This window comes from Alexandromys fortis, unplaced genomic scaffold, assembly GCF_014885135.2.
Source record: "Alexandromys fortis isolate MF-2015 unplaced genomic scaffold, M_Fortis_MF-2015_v1.1 scaffold_130, whole genome shotgun sequence".
Taxonomy (NCBI): Eukaryota; Metazoa; Chordata; class Mammalia; order Rodentia; family Cricetidae; genus Alexandromys; species Alexandromys fortis.
This window is the reverse complement of record NW_026068016.1, coordinates 804,476-825,292: the sequence shown is the minus strand read 5'-3', so window position 1 is coordinate 825,292 and position 20,817 is coordinate 804,476. Positions and strand designations below refer to the sequence as shown.

The following is a 20,817-nucleotide window of genomic DNA, read 5'->3' as shown; positions in this document are numbered from 1 at the left end:
TCACAAGGCTGGAGTGAAATGCAGACAAACAAGGTACTCTAGATGCTGAGGACTGTAGGTTCTACTTCTTAGATCTTACAAAGGAAAATCAAGGGCTGAAAAAGGAAAGGAAAGTCTTCCTTTCATGACGTGCCTGCTACCAGCTGTGACAGGTGACAATCTCGGGAGTCACCACCAAAGTTTTCACATACGTTATCTCATTTTACATTAAATAATATCCACCTCTACAGAGAAAGGCAAGCATTGATATTCCTGTGTGCTGGATGATGAGTCCAAGTTCACAGGCTGTGTGGCCACTCTTTGAAGGACTCGAGAACTGGACTCAGGTCCATCTCAATGTGCATGTGCTTTCAAACATGATTGCTTTCTGTGTTGGCATGGTCATACAAGAAGACTTCAAGAAACCTTTAAAGCAGACAGGTGTGAGCCATATTTTAAAATCTACTTGTTTTCCATTCGGTTTTACTTATTTTCAAAGTTATATCAATGATACCAATACCACGTAAATGTATGTTTCTCATATAAAGTTCAAATCTTATGAAAGCTGAAACCTACCTTTAGTTACTCCTCAATATCCAGAATAAGAGGGTTCCAGAATTTCCATGATGATCTATGATTTACAGGTAAATAATCTATATCTATGAAAAATAAGCATGCTCTGCTGTAGGTCTCTGCCCCATCTCCATCATTTGCTGGATGAAGGTTCTGTGGTGACATTTAACATAGTCATCAGTCTGACTACAGGGCAAGGCCAGTTCAGGCATTCTCTCCTCCATTGCTTAGAGTCTTAGCTGGGGTCATCCTTGTGGATTCCAGGGAATTTCTCTAGTGCCAGGTTTCTTGCTAGCCCCATAATGGCTCCCTCAATCAAAATATCTCTTCCTTACTCTCCTTCCTACTCTGTCCTTCCCCCATCTCAACTATCCTGTTCCCTCAAGTTCTTCTCTTCCTTCCCCTTCTCCCCTCCTCCTCCCTTTCTGCAAAAACCCATGATAGCCAAAAGAATCCTGTACAATAAAGGAACTTCTGAAGGCTTCACATCCCTGACTTCAAACTCTACTACAGCGCTACAGTACTGAAAACAGCCTGGTATTGACATAAAAAGAGACAGGAGGACCTATGGAACCTAATCAAAGGGGAAATAGACAAGCTCTCCTGACAAAATTGAGAGTATGGGGGATTTTACTTTTCCATTGAACCTTTAAACTTTTAAAGAACTTGACGTCCCTACCCCCTCTTATAACTTATCTACTCGTGTGTGCATAGTACCGTTCTGAAACCAATAGGAGAAATAGAGCTTTATAAGGTCTGTGGGTCTAGACTGTTTTGTTCAGATTGAAACCTTAAGATTTGAAATGTCGACATACAGACAAACTTACTTCCTCAAGCAGTAGTTGTAAATCAGGAACTGTGCCTGTAATATAAAAATCTGTAATATAGAAAGCAAATAACATCCCATCAGAGCATACGACTCATTGTTTTTTGAAAAAATCAAAATAAAATACACAGGTACAATCTCTCTCAGCACAATATTCTAATTGTCGGTGGTTTTTGTCAAGGCTCATGAGTCACACAGCACATGCTTTGTTAATCATTTACCTCTGGGGTGAGGTAGGAAGAAGAAAAAACAAAACAAAAGCCCAGGGCATGGAAGTTAAGAAGCACATCTAAACCGCACAGCAAGTATGGCTGTGATCTAAATCATGCTTTAACACTGAAATCTTCCTTTTTTGTGTTAAAAAAGAAAGCCGGAGAGTATTTTGTGGGTGCCTCATGATATCTATTGTATTTTTATTTCTGTAATTAAAGTAAATCTATCCTCAAGAGAATAAAGCTTTATTTGCAGAATAACATTTTGGATTTATTTTGTTTTGTTCTGTGGGGTTTGTAGTATTTTTGTGGGGTTTATGGTTTTGTGGCTAGTCCTTTAACGAATTGGTGAGCATGTGCATTTCAGAATTGGACATTTCCTTCAGTTGTGTATTTAAAAAAAACAGAAACAACATATTTATAAGAATACTAGACAATATGCATTCCCACGTTGCTTCAGCCGCAGTCTGGTTTCCTGTGGGTCTGTACTTGGAGAGAATGGCTATGTGTAGCGGTACCACGATCCTCACCTCACGCTCACATCCTCTGGGGAATTACAAAGCTGTCACTGTGTTTTGTTTTCTTAACTTGAGCATTTTTAAAGATTATTTTATTTTGGGTTAGAGAAACAGCTCAACAGTTAAGAGCACTGACTGCTCTTCCAGGAGACCCGCATTCAATTCCCAGCACCCACGTGGCAGCTCACAATTGTCTGTAACCCCAAGATCTGACACCCTCACACCGGCATACATTCAGACAAAACACCAATGCACAAAAAATGAAACTTTCAGAAAAGATTATTTTGTTTTATTTATGTGTGTCTCTGTGTGCATGGGCACAGAAAAGGCAGAAGAGGGTAACGGATTCCCTGGAGTTGGGGTTACAGGTGGGTGTGAGTCACCCAATGTGAGCACTAGGAATCAAACTCCAGCCCTCTGGAAGAGCTGCAATTGCTCTTAATGGTTGAGCCATCTCTACAGTTCCTACCATTGTGCTTTTATTGGAAGATGCCTAATGTTATGACCCTTTAATACAGTTCCTCATATTGACATAACCCTCTAACCATAAAATTATTTTTGTTGCTACTTCATAACTGTAATTTTGCTACTGTTATGAATCATAATGTAAATATCTGATATGCAGGCTATCTGATATGTGACCCCTGTGAAAGGGTCATTCAACCCTCAAAGGGATGGCAACCCACAGATTGAGAACCACTGCTCGAGAGTCTAGCAGAAGGCATGGAACTTGGGGAACACCTGCTGTGTCTGTGACTGTTCTCAAGTCTAGAATGTGGTTGAATTTAGTCGGTGTCCTAAAATACACACTCGTCTTAAGCATGGAAGCTGCCAGTCTTAAACAGTAAACTTCAAATGTAGACAGCTTATTAAGCAGGAGATACAGCAGATCGCTTGGGTTTCACACTAAACACGCCCATCATACATTTGGATGACGGCATTTCAAGTGTGAGTGTAAGGCATTAGTTCAAAATAAAGTATATGGCATCAGGCTAGCCTTGTATTTTCTACAGGTGAAGGCAGATTAAAGTGAAAAAGAGAAGCAAGAGTGACAAGAAATGGAGCCATGTAACTCCTGAGAGGCAGGAGGAGGAAGGTGATCTTTCTTGTCAGATAACCCTTGAAAGGTGCATTACGGAAAGGCAGGTGGTGGGATGAACCGAGGTAATGTGCTGTTTTCTTTTGGGGTGTGTGTGTGTGTGTGTGTGTGTGTGTGTGTGTGTGTGTGTGTGTGTAATTTTTCTCTCCCATACGGAGGTTCCCTTGGGCTTGGTTCTAAAACCACCTGGCTCTTACAGGTAGCACAGGCCCACAAATGCCAGATGTTTGAGTCAATCATGCCTACTTTCCTTACATGAAAGAGGCCTGGCTGGGTAATTATTAAAATGCCATAGAATGTGTTGCATAATGCCTTGGCAGGTCAGAGAGAGCCATGTCCATCTGCCTACTAATGATGTGCAGGGATGAGGAGCTGCTCCACTCCTCTCCTTGCTGCCGAGGAATGGAAGGCATGTGAGACCCATTACCCACCAGCGAGGAACACATATCCTGAAAAAGATTCTACCAGGAAGTCTCAGATAAGGCAGAGAAGAAGGTAGGGAAGAGCTGCTTCGAAGCTTTTGCCTTGCTATGGCTAGGGAATAAAAAGGAAAGAAATGCGTGCAATTGGCTATCTTCAAATGTCTTTTGCTCTCTGTCAGCCTCTAGCCCAGTGAAGCTGTCCTTGTCCAGTGGGGAGCAGTGAGCTCAATTCCCACAAATATGGACTGACATCTCCCCTCACCAATTACTCCGAAGTCAGGAGAAAGTCTAAAACACCTTCCCCCCCCCCCCTGCTTTACCTGGATGACAATGAGAAATCAACACCTACTTCATGAGAGATTATGCTACCTAGCTGTGAGGACTGAATCAGCACCCAATACATTGAGTACAAGGGAAAGAACCCTTTTAAAAAGCAGGCAAGAGTGGATGTGGTGGCCTTTAATCCTAGCAGAGGCAGGCAGATATTAGAGTTTGAAGCCAGCCTCATAAAGCAAGTTCCAGGATGGCCAGGACTACACGGAGAAACCTCATCTCAAAAAACAAAAACAGTCAAAAAGAAACAAAGACAATGATGTTCATTAATAGAAATGATGTCAACCTTAATGTAGGGATAAGCCCTCCCCTTGGGGGCGGGCTGCCCTCAGGCGTTTGTTTACTGATATATTGGGCGGGCAAAAGCTGCGCGCTCCTTCCTTCCCTTCCTCTCCTGTCTCCGCTGGCTACTCCGCTGGAACCTTGGTTTCGTGAGTCTGGTTTTGTTATTAAATTTGTTCAAATATCTATTACCGTGGTGATTTATTAATCGGACCGCTGCACCTTAAGAAATAAAACTGCAAATAAATAAATAAATCTGGCCATTAACATGTAAATACTTGAGCTACATTCTGTCAAGAAACAGGAAGGTATTTTAAATGTCATAATACACTTTAATATGTCTGTTATTTATCAAGGTCTCCCAACTAAGCAATAGATTTGTTTCGTTTTGAACTTTGTTTGTTTGGTTAGTTGGTTTGATTTAGTTTTTTTTTTTTTTTTTTTTTTTTGAGACATGGTTTCTCTGTGTAGCCCTGACTGTCCTGGAACTCACTGTATATACCAGGCTGGCCTCAAATTCACAGAGATCTACCTGCCTCTTCCTCCCAAATGTTGGGGTCAAAGGCATGCACCACCACTGCCCTGCAAACTATAGGTTCTTGGTTCTCTTTTTGCATCAGAAGCCTGTACACAGATAGATATCAGAGCAGTGTGAAGCTAATGCCTTCCCGAATAGCAAATAGTTCAAAGTTCATACCCAATTTCTTATTCTGCATACTTCCAATTGAAACAGTGGAAGAGAACTTGGGATGCAGGTACTCAGGCAGTAGTATGGATGCTTTGCAATGGGGCTGTAAGGTACAAATGGACAGACTGTTCCCTGGGCAAGATTATCCAGTCAAATACACACATTACGATAGAAAATCCAGCCTGCGTTCTCACTTACCACAAGCCACAGTATCACTCCGTATGTACCCATAGAGAGCAGAGCCTTCTTATAGTTCCCTACAGAAGCACTGTGCACAAAAGAAACAATCCCTATTTAAATAATGACTTCGAATTATCTCTGACAGGTTACATCCTAAGAGCCAGACAACATGCCCCACTGACCTGATTTCACAAGGTCTATTCTTGAACTAAGAACAAGGCTGGAGATTGTTTCCCAGGGATTCTCAACATAGGATGGGATTATAAAATAAATACTTTTCAATTAAAAGAATGGTGTGTGGTGACAGAGTGCCTCCGCTATAAAACAGGACTCCTCCGAAATTACAGCTGACCCTGACCAACCTCCTGCCAGTCACAACCCAGAGAATGTCTGCTGGGACAGCCTGTCCTCCAAGATATCTGTCTTGCCTAAAACAGACAATTCCAGGAAAGACAGATCACAGACCCACACAAGCCTCCTACGGTTGCAAGAACATCCTCATTCCCAAGCCTCCTACCTGCCTATGTAAAGGGCTCCAGCTAGCCTAACCCCTTTCAAGATACCCCTTCCCTCAGGAGAGTGTCTGTTCTTCCGTGTAAATGTTCAGTCTGTTGAGGTCAGATTCTAGTCTCTTTCTGCCTTTTTAAGCTGCCTCAGAAATCTAACGGAAGGGAGCCTCAGTATTTCCCTGCTCCCAGGATGTAAGTTACAGAATCAGAGGCGCTCTAAAAACAAAGACAAAATCAACCCGGGGAAGGCTTAACGAGCATAGACCACTACTGGGCATTACCACCAGAGACCATCCGGTCCAATGATCTCCTGATTATATCTACAAATAAGACAAACAGATTAAGTGACTTGAGGGTGGCAACGCTGAGCCTCGACTTCAGTTGCTTTTTTTCTTTCAATCTACTAACCTATCATAAACACACACACAAACATATTAACCCATCATACACACACACACAAAACATACTAACCTATCATACACACACAAATCATACTAACCTATCATACACACGCACATACTAACCTATCATACACACACACACAAAAACATACTAACCTGTCATACACACGCATATACAAACATACTAACCTATCACACACATACACACAAACATACTAACCTATCATACACACACAAAAACATACTAACCTATCATACACACGCACATACAAACATACTAACCTATCACACACATACATACTAACCTATCATACACACGCACATACATACTAACCTATCATACATACAAACCTATCATACACACACACACTAACCTATCATACACACACACATACACACAGACATACTAACCTAACATACACACACACACACACACACACACACACACACACACCTGGCTGCCATTGCTACAACCCGGACCATCGAATGTACACTGACTGTGGGAAAAGACATAGAGACTTGGTTTCCATCCAAGGCCTCCTGCAATATGGAAAGAACAGGAAATGTAAGTACAAGGGGCTAAGCAATCCTAAGCAAGAGCTGGCGTTGCTCCGGAGGCTGGGACTCCCTTTCCTAAGTGGGAGTAGTGCTGTCCAGGTGAGCAGCAGGGATAGGGTGGGGCGCCTTCCTACGCACAGGCTGCAGGTTGGGGAAGGGCCAGGTAGGTGACCGAGCAGGTCCTGCAGAGGCTGAAAGCGAGCCTAAAGCCCGGAACGTGAGCGAGCAACTTCCAGGGCCCCTCCGGGGATACAGCTGAATCAGCCTCTGGGCTCAACGACCCGAATGTGTAAAGATGAGTGGGAGGAAGCCTCATTCCAGCTGGCATCCGGGGGCGTGGGAGCGAGGGGGAAAGCCACGGCGCCGGGAGCGAGGAGCGGCACAGAGGCCGAGACGGCGGTGGCCCCGTGCGACCCCCACTTCAGGCGGAGACACCGCCGAGCGCGCTAACCCAGTGGCTTCGGGCCTTCCGGGGAGGTGCGCGCGGCAGGGGGCGGGGCCTCGCTCGGGCCCCGCCCACGCAGGGGTGCGTAACAATGGGGCGGGCCTCGGAACGGCGCTGCGGCGGCCGGGGGCCCTGCGGGGAGGCGGAGTCGCCTTGGCCGCAGCTGCTGCCCAGCTCGGGGATTTGAAAGATTAAGTCCGGGCGGAGAGGGCGGCGGCGTCGGATGCGCGTGTGGCGGAAGCGCCGGCGGCATGAACTACCCGGGCCGCGGCGCCCCGCGGAGCCCCGAGCGTAACGGCCGCGGCGCCGGCGCCTGGGAGCTGGGCTCGGACGCGGCGGGCTCGTTCGGCGGCGGCGGCTGCTGCTTCGAGCACCAGCCGGGAGACGGGGTGCCGCTGGCGCTGCTGCACGCCGAGCCGCTGCACCTGGCGCCGGGCACCGACGACCTGAGCCACCTTGCCCTGGACTCGTGCCTCAGCGACGAGAACTACGACTTAAGCTCGGCCGAGTCGGGCTCGTCGCTGCGCTACTACAGCGAGGGCGAGAGCGCGGGCGGCGGCAGCTCGTCCTCGCCTCCGCCGCCGCTGGTCGCCCCGAACTCGGGGGACGGCGGGGCGGCGGGAGGGGGCCCCGGGGACAGAAAGCGCGCCCGGCCCGGCAACGCCGCAGCCCGGCACCGCTACGAGGTAGTGACGGAGCTGGGCCCGGAGGAGGTTCGCTGGTTCTACAAGGAGGACAAGAAGACCTGGAAGCCCTTCATCGGCTACGACTCTCTGCGCATCGAGCTCGCCTTCCGGACCCTGCTGCAGACCACGGGCGCCCGTACTCGGGCGGAGGGCCGCGATGGAGACCCGGTGTGCGGCCCGGCCTCCGGCTCCGGGGAGGAAGACGACGAGGACCGCGCCTGCGGCTTCTGCCCGCGCGCCTCGGGGCCCGAGCCCGAGACGGAGGAGCTGGTGACCATCGAGCCGGTGTGCGTGCGCGGAGGCCTCTACGAGGTGGACGTCACTCAAGGAGAGTGCTACCCGGTGTACTGGAACCGTAAGTGGCTGGCTAGGGGCGGGCCGGCTACTGCGCGCGCTGGACCGGGTTAGGGACTCGGTTGCCCCGCGATGTCTGCCTCCCTCTGGTCGGGTGAAGATGCAGATTGTGCGGGGTGCGTCGGCAGGTGAAGGGTAAAAGAGCAGATGGCAGCGCCCAAGCTGCCAAGGGGGTGGGGGGTCAGGAGGAGAGGATCCCGCCGGGGATGGCGCCTCCTGGGTGAGCCGAGTGCTGCTGCCATCCTCTGGAGGGGATCCAGGAGCGGATCCCCAATCCGGTAGCTTTAGTTTCTTGACCCTACCAGTGTCCACTTGGGTATCTGATTCGGTCTCATTTCTCCTGAAGCGCTCGTGATTTAAACAGCATGTCCTGGAGTGAGTGGGAAGGTTGAGAGTGTCTGCTTGAGAATCAACAGTTCAGAGACCCGGGAAGAAAAAAGCCCTGGCGGGAAAGGAGAGCAAGGGTGTGTTATTCCCCAGGGTTTGTTGGCAGAAGAGGAAAGAACGTCAGGAAATGGCTTTGGGATGTGGGCCCATGCCTTCCGTGTGGAATGCTTGTGTATCTGTTAGGTCCTGTTTATATATTTTTACCTCTGCTTCTTAACCTGGGTTGTTTTCTCATCCGTTAAATGGGACTGTTGTAAAGGTCTGAACAGTGTTTAGACAAAATGAGTAGGTTTAAAATCAGAGTAAGGAGAAAGGCAATCCAGAAATATCTGTCTTAGCATGCAGTGTATATTCATGTAATGTATTATTAATAATATGATCACATATGATATATAATAATAGAGGTTTTTGTCCATCAATAATGTGTAACATACAGTATTAACTGTATGTGATTTATTAGTGATTGAATTAGTGCCCTAATTCAAATGTCCTTCCTGATCTTTAGGCCCTCCATATATTTTACTTTATTCTGACATATTAATAATGTGTATTGATGGCTTAGCTTCCTTTCAATGTATTTAGTGACTTCTGGGCAGAGTCCACCACCTTTATCTTTGTATTCGTAAAACCTAGCGTGATAGGTACTCAGTGACTTGTTATTGGTATTGAATGGCACCAGTGATTTTGATAATGCCAAAGCATGCATACATTAAGTGCAAGTTACTAAGATGGCAAATTCAGCACATGCCAAATCAGGTAAGAGTAGCATAGCAGAATTTCTTGCTAGTCTTGATGACGATAAAGGTATTGGGTACTAGACCCTGTTATGTCACCCCTTGATTATAAGCTCACTGAGGATAAGGAGCCCTTGCTTTCGTTCATTCATTTGCATATTTAGTGAGCGTAGTGTTCCTGTGCACATTATTAGGAAAACCTATCTTTCAGAGGCTTCCCATCTCTCTTTTTAGTGATCCAGACATTGACCGTGGCTCTTCCCTGCAGATAGAAGCTCAGAGCTTAGTGGACTCAGAAAGGATGAGAATGCAGAGCGTCCTCCGAAGGGGAACTGGAAACTAGAAGCCCCACCTCACCCTTATCTTAGCCTGGATTATGCTTGCACGCTTCAGTGCCTTGTTGTTCACAAAGCAATTGTGACAGTCGTCATTTCACTGACAGCAAGTTGCCCCGGACTTTTGGCATGTGAGGAAGTAGCTAATGAACTTGACCAAGGTCACTCAGCTAGAAAGTGGTGCCACAATACAAGCATCTCTCTAATCAGGAGGGAACACTGACTGGACAGTCTCATCTGAGTCCAGAGGTTGACTTTAGTCAGGTGGAGGAAGCGAGGGCCTTAGGGAAAGGGCTTCCTCCCATTTGGGGCCAGCGTGAAGCCCAAGGACACACAGACCGGAAGCTGCACACCAGGTGAAGAAGTAGGCTACACCTCTGAGGCTCAGACATCCAGAATGGGTTTGGATTTGACCACCCCAGAGGTGTAAGGCGTGTGAGCGGCTGACTGGCACACTGAGTTTGGACTTTATCCTAAGAGTCACTTTAGTGCTGTATCAGTTAGGTGTGGGTAGTGCCGTTTGGAGGAGAGAAAACAGCTCATCGTATGTTATGTTGTTAATCAGTTGGGCAGTGGTGAAGACAGACAAAAGCCTGGAGGTCATGTGGACGTAGGCCTCTTCAGTTTTCTTTCCTAAGGCAATTATTATTTGGCCAATTATGGCTTATAAATTACTTGTTGTAATTAGTATAGAAAAACAACTCTTTAATTTTCATTTTAGTATTTTCTGATCATCTCTTTACAGTATGCAGCCCTGTGGGTGTTCATCTTACAGTCTAGAGTGAAAACACAAAAGCAGTCTTCCCGGTGTCCTGTTAAGTTTCCATGTCGCAAAGTCCCCTGTAACTTTACTTGAATGGTTTCCTGAGCTTCTGTGTGTTATAATCATTTTCACACGTTTGGAGAGTTCATCCCCAGTATGTTGGCCTCATCCTTTCTTCAAATAATGGAGCTTAACAATACTGTCCAGCTCTTGGCCTTTGCCGTTGTTTGTTCCCTTATTTATCCTTGGGAAAATGAATGGTGGTAATGAAAGGTTTTTAAAAGAAAAAATTCAACAAGGTCTTCTTTAGTATGGTAGTAATGTCTGTCTGTTGGCCATTTACGTTTCTGTGGCCTATTTTAACCCACCTTTTCTTGGCATTAGAGAGAATGAGCTAGCTCTGTCCAACAAAAGAAAGGTTCTTCTGAACTTTATTCACAGACAATATTTGAACCACTTGGGCATCTGTCAGTCAAACAGGAAAAAGCATTTGTGTTCTATAGATAGGACGTCTATATAGATGGAGGACTAGCTGTAGGACATTTATTTCAGTTTATCATGACTTTAGATGTTTTCATAACTGCATGTGGACACTGTAGATAAAAGCTGGTCATCACTGAGTAAAGGCTAGGTGAACTCCCTTGCTCCTACAGTCACTTCTAAGCTACTTGTTTTGAGAATTATCTGACATGTTAGAACGGTGCTTGGGCACACAGGACTAGATAGTAACTGCCAACTAGCTGTACATGGATCCTAAGAAGCCGTTCACCCAACCAAGATTAATAATGTGACCTCTGAAAATTGTGTGCTCCAATTGTCTTGTTGGCCTTGTCCTTATCAGAGGTGACAAAATATTTGTAAAGAATATTGGCAAGAAAGTGACCAAAGAATTTAGTCACACGCAGGTGGGAAGACATCTGGAGCCAGGATGTTCCATGAGCTTAAAATAGTGTAACTGCTATTTCGTGACATTGATGTGTACAGTAGACACTGGAGAGTGTATAATTTTTATTCACTGAGCAAATTGCTTAATTGGCCACATTTATTTTCTGTGTCTGTGTGTTTTCCATAAACAGCTGCTAGCCACAGGTCCCTCACCCCTCTGGCTCTAGTCACGGTGCTAGAGTTCTCAGCCATTTACACTGTCAAGTACTTTAGAAATTAGTCTGCTATCTTCAGGAATGTTAAAGTGAAAGGGACATTACATTCCTGACAAAATAGGATTTTAAAAATTGGAGACTTTCCCTCAAATATGTATTTATTAATTTAGCATAAATGTAACCTATCCAGGCATGAATAGTAATCCTTTATGTGGCACAGTTGGTATCGTGAGAGAATGTAAGTGTTCAAGGGGGTTCCAGGCACTTTTTCTTGTTGTTTCTATCTCCAAAACAGGATTGTAAGGGGTTTAGAGACCACCTATAATAGTAATATTATTAATACTAAAATGCCTATTTCTGAGAAAGTACTGAAGAGTTTTCCCCAGTCACCCTTCCCAAATAGTTCAGATTAGAAAGAAGCCATGGGCACACATCTATAGACCCATCCCAGGCTGAGTTTGTTTCCAATGCTTTGTAAGTCAATGAAGCAAGGCAGGATGCGGTTGGACCTGGCACTCCCCGATCACAGCCCATTCAAGGCTTCTATTAGTCTTTGCTATTAGTTTTAAAAAAAAATCTTGTTTTTATCATTTATTGATTTACTGGGTTCACCTTGTTTCTGTATGGCTTGAATGTAATCGTGCATGTTATACCAGTGCTTTATCTAAATGTTGAGGATGGATCTTCGTCCCCTGCCAAGCCCTTCCTCCTCCTAAATGCCCTGCTTTATTATAAAAGACACTTTGTGCTCCTTCCTCTTCCAGAGTTGATTTCCTGGATCTTTTATTTCTCTATCAATGCCTGTGTTTTGTGTTTGGCTGAGGCCTTTTATGTCTGGAAACCTACAGCTGATCCCTTTTTGTAGAGAACAAGAAAAGACTGGATGTGCCGGCCAAGGCATCCTCTGAAAGTGATAGTTATTAAGGGGAGGGGAGGTGGAGGCTTAGGGGAGGGAGGAAGACTGCAGGAATCCTGAGGCAGAGATTGCTGGCAGAAGAGGTTGGAAGTAGTGCTAAAAGCCTGGGGTGGGAAATCAGATCTAAGACCTTTATCTTTCCATGAGAGGATAGAGTTTAAACCTGTCATCAGGGAAAAGCAACAGTACTGATAAAAGGTAGAGCCAGACAGTCCTGGCTTTTTTTTTTTTTTTTTTGTCATGGTACATTCCTAAAAAGGCAGAAGAGGGGACAGAATGTAATTATTATATGTGACCTGCATTTCTACTTTAAAAATATTTTTATTAAATTTACTCATTTCATGTGTGAGTATTTTGCCTGCAGGTATGTCTCTGAATCATGTCCGTGCTTGGTGCCCATAGACGTCAGAAGAGGGCATCAGATTCCCCCTAGAACTGAAATTGCTGATGGAGTGACCCACTACGTGGGTACTGGGTATCAAACCCAGTTCTCTGGAAGAGCCATTGCTCTAGCCCCCACTTGTACTCTTTTAGTATTGCATCTTTAAAGGGAAATTGTACCGCAGAAAAAAAGTTAAATCACTGATAAATGAATGGTCTATTGGGATGAAAAACACATATAGATGTTTCTAATATGGCAACTTTAGGAGACAAGTGAAATTTAAGATAGGAAAAAGCTGATATTAACTATATCAGAGAACTTTGGACAAACAGAAGAAACAATACAATGGCATCAGCAAATTTCTCTTTTATGCACTACTTTTCATTTCTATCAGATGGCCAAGAAGAATGAACTACATATACATTAATGTTTATCCTAAAGTCTTTAAGCTGCATTGAGATATCTTTGTCATTGTTATTCTTCTATATTCAAATTAGCTCTTTTAAGTGACCAAAGGCCAACCCTTAGAAATTACATTTTATTGTTACTTCTTTATCCCAGAGATACCTGAGAATCCCAGAGAAATGTAAATTGCAGCGGAATGGCAGACAACATTTCTGAATACTTATAAGCAAGCTCTTATGTGCTTGACGTCATTCTTCCTGCTGTGCAAGTAGGAATCTGAGTTCCACTTCTCCCTTTGCTGTTTCATGGACCATTATTTCATATACTGATACAGACTCACCCTTGGCACGTTACACAGGACAGAGAACTAGATGAACTCTGCTAAAGCTTGAGGTTTCTGAGCCCAGTCCATGGAATGCCCTGACAGCAGAACTGAAACAGGTCTCAGTCTCAGGATGGGGGTAGTTAGATGAGTCCCAGCATTGTGTCTTACCTATTAAAAGTGGCCAACTTTCACTTCACATTTATTGACAGAATCCATTATTCTCATAGAATTGCTTTCGGCTAGGCCTAGCGTCGACCTGGTTTTCCTTCATATTTCTTCAGTAAAACCTGCATTTGTATGTGGAGTGTGTGCATGTGTGTGATGTGTATGTGGTGTGTGTGTGTGTGTGTGTGTGTGTAGGGCAGCCACCCATGTTTTCTTCCTGAATTGCTCAATACCTAATTTTAGACAGAAGTTTCTGTCTCACTACTTCCCAAATAACTGGCTCAGAGACTTAATATAAATTATAAATACTTGACCAATAGCTCAGGCTTGTTACTAACTCTTACATTTTAAGTTAACCCATATTCCTTATTTACACTCTGCCGCATGGCAGTATGTCCATCTCCTGCTCCTTCTGCATCTAACTGGCAACTCTTCCTCCCAGCACTCTCCTAGTCTCGCTTTCCTGCCTAACATTCTTTTCAGCTATTGGCCAGTCAGCTTCTTTAACCCATCACAGTGACACAAATTCACACAGTTTAAAGGAATATTCCATAACACCTAATTTTTACATAATAATTTTATTCTCTGAGACTTTCATATGTTATATACACTGTATTTTGGTCATATTCATCTTCTCTACATCCCAACGCCTTCCAAATACCCTCAGCATGACCTTTTCCCAACTTCAGAGCCTATTAGTGCCTCCCCTAAGCACATGAGTGAAGACCCTCCACTGGAGCATGGTCAACCTCCTAGTGGTCGCACTCCCAGAAGAAAAAGGACCCACTGTCCTAGCAGCCACGTATTACTGTTCCTTATTTTTTTTAAAGATTTATTTATTTATTATGTATACAACATAATGCCTCCATGTATGCCCACATGCCAGAGGATGGCGCCATTACAGATGGTTGTGAGCCACCATGTGGTTGCTGGGAATTGAACTCAAGACCTCTGGAAGAGCAGCCGGTGCTCTTAACCACTGAGCCATCTCTCAAGCCCCCTGTTCCTTATTTTTTTTTTTGAGACAAGGTTTCTCATTTATCCAGTACTTACCAGCTAGACTAGCTAGGCAGTAAGACCAGGGATCTGCCTGTCTCTTCCTCCCCAGTGCTGGGATTATAGGCGTATGCTACTATGTTCCACTTGGTATGTGGGTGCAGGGATCTGAACTCAAATTCTTGTGTTTTCACTCAGGCAGGCATTTTACCAACTAAGCTATCCTGCCCCCCCCCCAATTTACACTTTATTATCCAGTATATTTAACTTTCCTCTAAGTTAGTTTATGATTTGGAAAACAAAGCCTTTGTTTTGATCAAAAAGATTACCCTTGGAAAGAGTCAACTTCAGAGTAAACCAGTTGGGCACCGTGCGATAAAGACAGTAAATGTGACCTCTCAAATGTGTTTAGCAACACCTGCTAGACCCCTGGATAGTTGGCCATCCAGTGTTGAAATAAGCCCTTGTTGTATACTTGGGCCTAAGTAAGACAAACATAATGTCCATCAATTAATGAATGGGGCTGAAGAGTTGGCTCAGCAGTTAAAAGCATTTACTGCTTTTGCAAAGGACCCAGGTTCAGTTCCTATAGTGTACACATGGCAGCTCACAACTATCTCTAACTCATTTCCAGGGAATCTGATGGCCTCTTTTGGTTTCTGTAGGCACCAGGCATGCACATGGTACGCGTACATACATACAGACAAAGCACTCATATGCAGAAAATAGTAAGACTTAATAAACTTATCAACAGATATTTGCCTTTCTTTGACTTTCTTGGTTCACAGCCAACCACTAATACATTTTCTTATTTAAGATTAGTACAAGTCGCTCATGTTTTGCTCTTTGCCTTTCACTAGGGAAAAGAATGAGACACACTGTTGCTGTCATTGTCTCTGATGTACTGGGAATTAACCCTAGGGCCTCATACACGCCCCGTTACCCAGCTCTAGAGTATCTTTTTTGATATAGTCACACAGGTGTGTGTGTGTGTTCATTCATTGTGTATGCACGCATGTGTTCATACATGTGGAGACAAGAGGACGTCTAGTGTCATTCCTCAGGCACTGTCCACCTTGTTTTTTGAGACAGGATCGCTCACTAGGACATGGAGGTGAGCTGGCTGGCCAAGTGAGCAGGGATCTGCCTGACTCCACACAAAGATCCATGAAAACTAAGTAAATAAAGCAGTAAACTGTATTGTCTATTGAACTTGTTTGGTGTGTAACCCTGCCTTGTGTATAGTGAATGTCCAACATCGCAAGGCAGGATGAACTTGTTTGGAAGTTTGTCTGATCACCTGACAGGATTCTGTCTTAAAGAAAGACCTCCAGTTTAATCCAGGAAGATGCTAGGTCACACATACCAGTGGACCTAGCTTAGAACATTGGTTTTCAAATCTCCATCGCACTACAACTCTTGAGTTTCATTTCTAACATCTCTACCTCAGTTTTGACTGCCTTTTCTAGAGAAACAGCATTGTTTCTCTAGAGCGCCTGAGCCAGTCTCTGTGACTGTAGGTAAGCTGCTCATCTCTGCCTTTGTTCTCCCATAGAATGAGGACAGTGTTTCCGCCTCGTAGCACTGCAGTGGACGAGTGAAAACTCCCCATCTTCCTGCCATTCTCTCCCTCTAAATTTGTACACTACTTGACATTCTTGGCTTTCTTGATTAAGAGTCTCTTTCCTGATGTGACATTTTCTTGGCCAGTTGTTTTGATAATCACCCCTCAAGTAGACAGAGCCCTAGAGTCCCAGTAATTGTTGCCCGAACCTGAAAGAAGCTGTGGTTTTCACTTCACTGCCAGAACCCTGTCTTGACTCTCCCCCTCTTGGACCTCAGAGAAGTGCTTCAGCCGGTCCCTTGCTGCTTGTATGTCGGGTGGGGAGGGAGTTCTTGCCCGTAGATAACTCCAAAACCTGGATAGCTGACTGCCCCCAAACCCTGGCATGTCAAAATCTCTGCTGGGATTTTGAGAGAACATAAAACTTTAAAAAATCTGCCCAGTTTTCAGCTTGGGGGGAGCCAGTAGTAGTGCTGATTTTCTGCCATGTTGGCAAAGAAAAATGGCTCACAACGGTCCCTCTTACAGTGGAGCCCTCAGCCTAGAAACGTCGCAGGATTCCTTTAGTTGACAACTAGCCAAGCCAGCAGGCAATGACAGCAGTACCTAGCCTCTAGTAGACTATCTAACTTGAAATAGCCTTGACTCTATTCTTAAGAAGGGGTTGGACATCTTCATGATAAAGGCCTTGGAGAGGGCTGGGATACTAAACATAATAAAGGCAATATACAGCAAGCCAGCAGCCAACATCAAACTAAATGGAGAGAAACTCCCAGTGATCCCACTGAAATCAGGAACAACACAAGGTTGTCCACTCTCTCTATATCTATTCAATATAGTACTTGTGGCCCTAGCTAGAGCAATAAGACACCAAAAGAAGATCAAGGGGATACAAATTCGAAAAGAAGTCAAACTCTCACTGTTTGTTGATGATATGATAGTTTGCAAAAGTGATCCCAAAAATTCTACCAAGGAACTTCTACAACTCATAAACACTTTCAGTAATGTAGCAGGATACAAGGTTAACTAAAAAAAAAAAAAAAAAATCAGTAGCCCTCCTGTACACAGATGATGAATGGGCTGAGAAAGAAATCAGAGAAGCATCACTTTTCACAATAGCCACAATAGCATAAAATATCTCAGAGTAACTATAACCAAACAAGACTTGTATGACAGGAACTTTAAATCTTTGAAGAAAGAAATTGAAGAAGACACCAGAAAATGGAAAGATCTGCCATGCTCTTGGGTAGGTAGAATTAACATAGTAAAAATGGCAGTCCTACCAAAAGCAATCTACAGATTCAATGCAATGCCCATCAAAATTCAGGCAAAATTCTACACAGACCTTGAAAGAACAGTACTCAACTTCATATGGAAAAGCAAAAAACCCAGGATTGCCAAAACAATACTGTACACTAAAAGAACTTCTGGAGGCATCACAATCCCTGACTTCAAGCTCTACTACAGAGCTACAGTACTGAAAACAGCCTGTTAATGGCATAAAAACAGACAGGAGGGCCAATGGAATCAAATCGATGACCCAGATATTAATCTACACACCTTTGAACACCTAATTTTTAACAGAGAAGCAAAACATATCAAATGGAAAAAAGAAAGCATATTCAACAAATGGTTCTAGCATAACTGGATATCAACATGTAGAAGAATGAAAATAGATCCATATCTATCACCATGCACAAAACTTAAGTCCAAATGGATCAAAGACCTCAACATAAAGCCAGTCACACTAACCTCATAGAAGAGAAAGTGAGTACACTTGAACGCATTGGCACAGGAGACCGCTTCCTAAATATAAGCCCAGTAACACAGACTGAGAGAAACAATTAATAAATGGGCCCTCCTGAAACTGAGAAGCTTCCCTAAAGCAAAGGACACGGTCAACAAGACAAAACGACAGCCTACAGAATGGGAAAAGATCTTCACCAACCCCACATCAGACAGAGGTCTGATCTCCAAAATATACAAAGAACTCAAGAAATTGGTCAGCAAAAGAGCACATAATCCAATAAATTAAAAAAAAAATGGGTACAGACCTAAACAGAGAACTCTCAACAGGGGAATCTAAAATGGCTGAAATACACTTAAGGAAATGTTCAGCATCCTTAGTCATCAGAGAAATGCAAATCAAAACAACTTTGAGATTCCATCTTACATCTGTAAGAATGGCCAAGATCAAAAACACTGATGACAACTTATGCTGGAGAGGTTGTGGGGAAAAGGGAACACTTCTGCATTTCTGGTGGGAATGCAAGCGGGTACAACCCCTTTGGATGTCAGTGTGGTGATTTCTCAGAAAATTAGGAAACAACCTTCCTCATGACCCAGTAATACTTTTGGGTATATACCCAAAGATGCTTAATCGTGCCACAAGGACATGTGCTCAACTATGTTCATAGCATTATTTATTGTTTGTCATAGCCAGAACCTGGAAACAGCCTAAATGCCCCATGAGTGAAGAATGGATAAGGAAAATGTACATTTACACAATGGAGTACTATACAGCAGAAAAAAAATAACGACGTCTTGAAATTTGTAGGCAGATGGATGGAGCTAGAAAACATCATTTTGAGTGAGGTGACCCAGATACAGAAAGACAATTATCACATGTACTCACTCATAAGTGGTTTTTAAACTTAAAGCAAAGAAAGCCAGCCTACAAACCACATCCCAGAGAACTTAGACAACAATGTGGACACTAAGAGAGGTTTACATAAATATAATCTACATGGAGAGTGGAAAGTAGAAAAAGACACGATCCTCCTGAGTAAATTGGGAGCATGGGGACCTTGGAAGAGGGTTAAAGGGGAGGGGAGAGGCAGTGAGGGGAGCAGAGAAAAATGTAGAGCTCAATAAAAATCATTAAAAAACATCACAGAGAGCAGACCCTCTTTGTTGTCAGATTTCTTTAGTTAAATCCTGACTTACTGTAGTTACATGACTTTGAACAAGTTATGGCCTGTGGCCTAGTTTTTTCTATGTAATTGGGGGTCATTCCTGATTTACATTCAGATTTCAACTGAAATTTATGTAGAGTTCTTACATGGCCAAGTGTTAATTGCTATAGCTAAGCCAGACTAGTGTAACTGTTTTGACTTGGAAGCCTTGACTCCTGGAAGTTAAAAGTGATGTGTTAGGCCTGTTTTCTTTGTGAGAAAGAGGTGTGGAAAGCTGTTGCTCTACAAATCCACTTTGGCTTAAACTGGGCGACATTCACCAATATTTGGACACATACTATAAATATATTTTCCACGCACCTGTTCGTACACTTGTTTTCATCACCAGAAAGTTCAAGGGATCCCACTGAAGTCAGATATCAAGCGCTTTTCCATAACCAGGTGAAATGAGGATGGTGGAGATGTTAGTACGCAGTGCACATGTTGGGTTCTGGCTCCAGAACGGCGTCTTGTGTTAGACTAGTAGTCTGCAGTTGTTACTAGCATTGTTCATCAGTCATATCTGTCCTCCTGGTCCTCCTCCCACTGCTGGCTTTCAGCAGTTTGCTTATATTGTACCTTGATGTGGCTTTCTTCATATTTCATTTGCATAGGATTTGTTGAGATTCTGGTGACTGGGTTTGTAGTGTTCATTTGGGGGTTTTCCCCCGGATTCATTTGATTGTAATTATTCTCTTTTACAGCTTGGCTTGGAGTCTAGTGTATTCTGTGTGTCTCCAAACTCTGCATTCTGATTTACCTCACAAGGTCTGTGACTTCTCCTTTCGGTGCTTTTCCATGTGTTTCATTCTAGATGTTTCTGTGGTTACTTTCTATTGTCAGGTGCCTATATTGAGCATGAAGAATTTCACTGGGCTTCTGTAATCTCTAATCAGCTATTGATTTCATTTTAGATGTTTTTCATGTATATTTTTCACGTCTACAGGTTGTCTAGACATTTTCTGTACCTTGTTTCCTTCTTCGTTGTGTTCATATTTTCTTCTACCTTCTTTTATCAAGGATATCTAATGGTTGTTTTAACATATTTTTCTTCTAACCTTACCATCTTGTGTGAGGTGTGGGGAGCTGAGCTGGCTATCTTCTCCCTGGCAGGATTGTATTTGAGCTTAGAGTACCCACTATATTAGGGCTCTGTAGGACTCTAGGATTCTGTTGGAATCTGTAGATTCTGTAGAGTCCTATGGACTCCGTAGGACTCTATAAGACCTCTCAGTTTTGCTACCACACACAGATAAGTTACTGCACAGTTAGGTTTACCTGCTAGGGCTTTCCTTCTACCTTTTCTAGGTCAGAGCAGTTTGTAATATAAGAATAATTTGTCCCCATTACTGAGACAATGCCTGTGAGGACATTTGTCAAGATCCCTTGGATTTGGGGCTGGAGAGGTGGCTCAGTAGTTAAGAACACTTTGCACACAGTCTCAGCTCCTGTCTGTGATCCCAGCTCCAGTGCCTACTGTTTGTTTCTCTCCTACCAGCACTGCACTCCAGCTACAACAGGCTCTTACTGATCCTAGAGTATCAGGTCTAACCCAGGAGCTTTGCACTTAGATTCCTTTTGACCCGTTGTTCCTGAGCCATCTTGTCTTTGTCTGAAAACGTTTGCCATGCTCAAAATGTCTCTCGGGATCACACTCAGACCTCGATGTTAGCTGTAAAGCTCGCTTTCACAAGCATCAGAGCAGAGCTGGAGAGGTGGCTCAGTT

The 20,817-nt window shown here is 43.9% G+C and overlaps 1 protein-coding gene across 4 annotated transcripts in view; it reads left to right on the top strand.

Moving 5' to 3' along the window:
• The first annotated feature begins 7,139 nt into the window (after positions 1-7,139).
• Positions 7,140-20,817, top strand: part of Ddhd1 (DDHD domain containing 1) — a 74,613-nt gene continuing 60,935 nt past the window's right edge. For 2 of the 4 annotated variants that reach the window (XM_050162374.1, XM_050162373.1), the window contains exon 1: positions 7,141-8,066. In XM_050162374.1, the coding sequence (XP_050018331.1) occupies positions 7,277-8,066 (790 nt within the window). In that variant the 5' untranslated portion in view covers positions 7,141-7,276. Of the gene's footprint in view, positions 8,067-20,817 lie in introns of all 4 variants that reach the window. The other 2 variants (XM_050162372.1, XM_050162375.1) reach the window with 2 other exon arrangements.